General features: G+C 43.6%; 1 protein-coding gene across 1 annotated transcript; it reads left to right on the top strand.

Annotated features, from left to right (window-relative positions):
* The first annotated feature begins 220 nt into the window (after positions 1 to 220).
* On the top strand, positions 221 to 4,371 carry LOC120024540 (transcription factor Sox-7-like). The gene is made up of 2 exons (XM_038968820.1): positions 221 to 452; positions 2,057 to 4,371. Exons 1-2 carry the CDS (start codon positions 221 to 223, stop codon positions 3,121 to 3,123), a joined length of 1,299 nt encoding a protein of 432 aa, XP_038824748.1. The 3' UTR covers positions 3,124 to 4,371.
* The last annotated feature ends 2,153 nt before the right edge of the window (positions 4,372 to 6,524 follow it).

The following is a 6,524-nucleotide window of genomic DNA, read 5'->3' as shown; positions in this document are numbered from 1 at the left end:
CAGTGTAACCTAGGCAACATCTCAACCAATTTAGACAGTTTAAGAATCAAACCATTTCTCTATTTTAACAAAGTTTTTTTTAATGTACTTATAGTACGTATTTGTCACGGCACATTTCACTGTTATAGTAAAATTTAGAGAGAGAAAAGTTTTCACTGCGCCGCGGGAGCGTGAGGAGCGTGAAGCTCAACCGAACTTTTGCTGAGATTGAGGAGAAAACATGTCTGCACTTATCAGCGTGTACTCGTCTTGGCCGGAGAGCTTTGAGTGCTCAACGGGAGATGGGGACGTGCCTGACGGACACGGCTCGCAAAGGACTCCCGCGGACAAAGCATCGGAGCCGCGCATCAGACGGCCCATGAACGCGTTCATGGTCTGGGCTAAAGATGAGAGGAAGCGCCTGGCTGTCCAAAACCCAGACCTGCACAACGCAGAGCTCAGCAAGATGCTGGGTGAGATTCACGTTTATTTTTACGGACGTATTTCATATTTTATAATTACATATTTTAATAATATTATTATTATTAGGATTATACCTCCTCTTCTTAATAGTATTATTATTATTATTATGCTATAGGCCTACACATGGTCTGCCAAAAGTTGATGTCAAATCAGAGCTATTAATTGCCGAAACCTTTTCAAAATTAATTGAGAAATCAAATCATAACGTTTGTTTCTGTTTTGGTATTTAAAAGTACCTAAAGAAAATACAATACATAAAAACATAGTTTCTTTGTATTTTTTTGTTTGGTGGGGGGGGTCGATTTTGAGCATCATCCATATCTCCTTAAAATGAAAACGAAAATAACTCCTCACCTGACCAAAACTTCTAGTGTCAGTTAGTTCATGAGTGGACGTCGCTAAATTCAATTAAAATGCAATCAATTCCTTTGCACGTTCTCTACCAGTAGTAGTAGTTTATCAGGAGGCCTGTGGGCCACTTGAATTAGAGCATAAATCTCAGCGTGCATGCTGGCGCTCGCTAGCGCGCCGTTATGGATTATTGTATTATTTCAATACAAATTATATAAAAACTGTCAAACTATATTAGGAGGTTAAATATAAATACATGTGATAATTTGTTTAAATTTAGAAAGCATAGGCCTATCCATTCCTTATATCGAATTTATGGGGGATTACTTTATAAAGCTCAGAATTAAGATTTACATTTGATTTAAGATTAGGTTTGACCTTCGGGTATAACTGATATACCAGTAATATATTATTTCGTTAAAATGATCGTGATTCATATTAATAAATGATGATTCATATTATGTTGCTCTTTAATAAATGGCACCACGTCTTACAGTGTAAATATAAGCATATAATGCGTTCATCCAGACAACACGGGAGAGAGAGCGATATCATAGTTTATTCTTTAATTTACATATACACCTCGAAGGGGAAATTGAAACTGTTTTCCATAAAGATATGCTATTGTTTGTCCATTCTTACAACGAAGATTACGCATTCAACGAAGCCATCATGTGGAAATGGGGGACTTATAAAATGATGGCATTGCAACCTTTGGTAGTTTTAATCCTCGCTAGATATTCATTAATTATTTCAATGATATTTGGCAGTTGCTTGTCATTTTGAATGCAATAAATATGTAATCATAAGTAATGTCAACGCAACACTATGTAACATTTTAATATTGTGCGCTATTGCTCTATATATCCTTAAAAACGAATATTCCACTGAACACAAGCAAGAAAATAAGTGTTTCTTATTGATAAAATATATATTTTTTAAAAGGTAGAAACTCCAGCACACTGGTGATCTAAATACATAATACACATACAACATTATACGTTTTTTATTATGGACGATAAACTGATATTCTGTTTCTTTGTATCCCACACCAATGTTTCAGTCAACTAATACAATATAATAATATGATAAAAATATAATAATAATAACATAATAAGTACTGTTACATTGTTTTTCCTCCATAAACTATTTCTGTATACGGCCTTACAAAAAAAAAGTTAACGAGAAATAAATGATTATAGTGGACAATTAAACTAGTCCTGTTTCTTGTTCTTTCTCCCAGGCAAGTCGTGGAAGGCCCTGACCCCTCTTCAGAAACGTCCCTACGTGGAGGAGGCCGAGAGGCTGCGCGTGCAGCACATGCAGGACTACCCCAACTACAAGTATCGCCCTCGTCGTAAGAAGCAGCTGAAGCGCATCTGTAAGCGTGTGGACCCCGGGTTCCTACTGAGCAGCCTGGGGGGGCCGGATCAGAATGCCCTAACTGACTCCCGGAGCCTCTGTCTCCCTCTGGGTTTGGATAAAGAAGGGGATGGTGGGTTTTCATCACGCTCTTCCCTCAGCCCGGTTAGATCCTTAAGAGATGTACCGTCCAGCAGCACCTACCCCTACGGCCTCCCTACCCCGCCTGAGATGTCCCCTCTGGATACGGCCCTGGACCACGACTACCCCTCCTACTACCCCTCCTCTTCTTCCTCCACTTCATCCGTCTCAGAGGAGCGCCACCAGCACCAGCGTCAGGGTCAGGCCCCCGGAGGTGGAGGTGGTGGTGGAGGTCACATGGGCCTGAGTCCTCCGCCCTACCACCCTGACTACACTCAGACACAGACTTCCATCCACTGTGGCTCCCACTCCCACCTAGCCCACCTCTCCCACATGTCCCAGGCTCAGTCCGGAGGCCTCATCCCTGGGCATCCTCTGTCCTACTACAGCCCATCCTCATGGTCCTCCCAGCTCCAGGTCCACCCGGGCCTCCAGCCCCACCATCACCCCCACTTGGGGCACCTCTCCCCGGGTCACCACCACCAGCACCACCTGGGTCAGCTCTCTCCTCCTCCAGAGCAGAACCATGACCAGAACCACGGTCAACTGGAGACACTGGACCAGCTGAGTCAGGTAGAGCTTCTAGGGGAGGTCGACCGTGATGAGTTCGACCAGTACCTGAACTCGACCGCGGCAGGTGCGGCGGCAGCGGGGATAGGGGTATTCCACTCTGAACACGGAGGAGGAATGACTGTGACGGGTCACATTCAGGTGACGTCTGGGAGCAGCGTTGTCGCGGAAACCAGCCTGATCTCCGTGTTAGCGGACGCCACGGCAGCGTACTACAACAACTACGGTATCTCTTAGACGGGTCGTCGAGTTACCTGGTCACCGTGGCGACACCAACAGCTCCCGTCATCACACCTGGAGACTGACCTGGGGGCCATAATGTGTCACGCGTCTCAGAGTAGGACTGTTGATCTAGGATCAGGTGTCTATATCCGTGTAATCTTATTAAATTGTGATCTATAAGGCAAAAAACTTTGAGACGCTTGATACCTATGGCTCCTGGTAGGCTGAAGATGGGTTGGGGGGGGGCGAAACCAGGACCAATCATATAGCAAGATGATTGTTTGGGGCCAAGGAAAGAAACAAGAGGGTATAAATGAGAGAAAGAGAGAGAAGATTGAAGGACACCTCAGGGATGCTCAAATAGATCGACTAGTTCATCGCTTCTATCTGTCTGTTTCCAGAACTGAATAACAGCTGGTCGGTTGGCGCTGTCATTGTCCAGCTGTCTTAACGTGTTGCCAGTCGCTGTCTTAACGTGTTGCCAGTCGCTGTCTTAACGTGTTGCCAGTCGCTGTCTTAACGTGTTGCCAGTCGCTGTCTTAACGTGTTGCCAGTCGCTGTCTTAACGTGTTGCCAGTCGCTGTCTTAACGTGTTGCCAGTCGCTGTCTTAACGTGTTGCCAGTCGTTGTCTTAACGTGTTGCCAGTCGTTGTCCAGCTGTCTTAACGTGTTGTTGTATAGCGTGTTGTACAGATGCTGTCTTATTGAAGCACTTTGATGGTTCAACTAAATGCTTTAATTGTATTGCTGTTATTATGAATTCTTTCTGTTTGAACGTTTGTATTATTTGTTACCCGACATTAGTTGGCGTTTTTTTTACCTCAAGTAGTGTGTATTTAGATGAGGATTAAGATGGTAATTTCTTATGCAGTTATCGCAGACCACATGGTTTTGGCCGCGTCTCAAATGGCACTCTAGTCCCTATACAGTGCACTACTTTTGACCAGGTACAACAGGGCTCTTGTCAAAACGAGTGTACTAGAAAGGAAATACAGCGTCATTTTGAGACGAAAGGAAATATCATTAAGAAAAATATCTTATATACGTTCTTCTTTTCAAGTACTTAATATATAATCATAATCTTTACAATGAAAATAATAATTACTGTATGCTGATTTAGGTTTGTGAATTAATTTTAAATAAAGTTCCACTTTCTATATTGACGTATATGTAACTTGGATATGCCCACACACAGACACAGACTAACACTGAGCAACTAGGCAACTAGATTCAGCCTCGTGACAATTTTTGTCGGAGCAAATGGTCGGAGGGTGGGGGGGGGGGGCACACTGCAACTGTAACACAACGAAATCCAAGAAGAGATTGAATATGAAAATAACAATAACTACATATGTCTCTTTTTTTACTATTTGGAACAGATTTCCGGAATTAAACTCATATTTAACTAAATTCCTAATGATTTGACATTCATTTTTGACCAAAAACTAAGCAAGACACAATGTTCTGGCATTGATTTTAATACAAGTGTGTCTGACTGTTGCTGACCACTGCTCTAGGGTACGTATCTACTGTCTGTTGCTGACCCCATCTTTCTCTCCACCTCTCTCTCCAACTCTCTCTCTATAACTCTATCTCTCCACCTCTCTCTCCCTCCCCCTCTCCATCTCTCTCTACATCTCTCCATCTCTCTCTCTATCTCTCTACATCTCTCCATCTCTCTCTCTATCTCTCTCTCCACCAGTCTCTCCACCTCTCTCTCCCTCCCCCTCTCCATCTCTCTCTACATCTCTCCATCTCTCTCTCTATCTCTCTACATCTCTCCATCTCTCTCTCTATCTCTCCACATCTCTCCATCTCTCTCTCTATCTCTCTCTCCACCAGTCTCTCCACCAGTCTCTCCTTTATTTCATTCTTCCCCTGTTCAGAGGATTGGTGTAAAACAGCCACCACCTCCCTCCATCTCAATCGCTCTTTGTTTTCCCATGCAGTCTTATTCTGGATACCTTTCTTAAAGCTGACTGGAACCCCCCACCCCCCCTCACCCTACCCCCCCACCCCCATCCCCCTCACGCTACTCCCCATCCCCCCTTCACCCGACCCCCCCTACATTATCTTGCTGATGCAGCCCTTTTGTAAATAGATAAACAAATAAATCTGTGTTCTCTTCACCATTTACTATTTAACCTCATTTTCTCCTATCTCTCTCCCTCTCTCTCTTTTTTTTCCCTACCTGAATTCTTCACTCTGTTTCGATAAAAGGAATTCAGGGGGCTTTTGACAAATCCTAGAGTCTGGCTCGGCCTTCCTGCATTGTGGTTTTCTGGGAGCAGTTGAGTCGTGGTCCTAGTGGGGAGGATGTGGCTGTGGAGCGGTGTTTCCTGACTGATAAGACCTGAGTCTCTCTGCATCAGGATGTTTGGGGTTGGCTGGGCTGGAGAAGTAAAGAGATGGGAACAGAGGGGAACACACACACACACACACACACACACACACACACACACACACACACACACACACACACACACACACACACACACACACACACACACACACACACACACACACACACACACACACACACACACACACACACACACACACACGTACTCTGTCAGATCAGTTTGAACCTCTGCAATGAAGTATCTTCTTCCAAGACCACAACACTTATTGGTACGTCTCCAGTTAGTACTTTCCTTCCCGGTACATGTTTCTGATATACACTACACACCTATACACTCCACAGTACTCTGACTAAAATAACACTACAACCTCTCTGTCCACAGTACTCTGACTAAAATAACACCACAACCTCTCTGTCCACAGTACTCTGACTAAAATAACACCACAACCTCTCTGTCCACAGTACTCTGACTAAAATAACACTACAACCTCTCTGTCCACAGTACTCTGACTAAAATAACACTACAACTTCTCTGTCCACAGTACTCTGACTAAAATAACACTACAACCTCTCTGTCCACAGTACTCTGACTAAAATAACACTACAACTTCTCTGTCCACAGTACTCTGACTAAAATAACACTACATCCTCTCTGTCCACAGTACTCTGACTAAAATAACACTACAACCTCTCTGTCCACAGTACTCTGACTAAAATAACATCACATCCTCTCTGTCCACAGTACTCTGACTAAAATAACATCCCATCCTCTCTGTCCACAGTACTCTGACTAAAATAACATCCCATCCTCTCTGTCCACAGTACTCTGACTAAAATAACACTACAACCTCTCTGTCCACAGTACTCTGACTAAAATAACACTACAACCTCTCTGTCCACAGTACTCTGACTAAAATAACACTACAACCTCTCTGTCCACAGTACTCTGACTAAAATAACACTACATCCTCTCTGTCCACAGTACTCTGACTAAAATAACACTACAACCTCTCTGTCCACAGTACTCTGACTAAAATAACACTACAACCTCTCT

Source organism: Salvelinus namaycush, chromosome 29 (assembly GCF_016432855.1).
Source record: "Salvelinus namaycush isolate Seneca chromosome 29, SaNama_1.0, whole genome shotgun sequence".
Lineage (NCBI taxonomy): Eukaryota > Metazoa > Chordata > Actinopteri > Salmoniformes > Salmonidae > Salvelinus > Salvelinus namaycush.
This window is presented reverse-complemented; position numbering and strand designations above follow the sequence as displayed.

What these genes read in the sequence shown, in the direction of transcription:
- LOC120024540 (XM_038968820.1), top strand. Translation starts at nt 221, where the DNA reads ATGTCTGCACTTATCAGCGTGTACTCGTCTTGGCCGGAGAGCTTTGAG. An exon ending in AGAGCTCAGCAAGATGCTGG is followed by an intron (nt 453 to 2,056) that starts GTGAGATTCACG and finishes TCTTTCTCCCAG; the next exon opens with GCAAGTCGTGGAAGGCCCTG.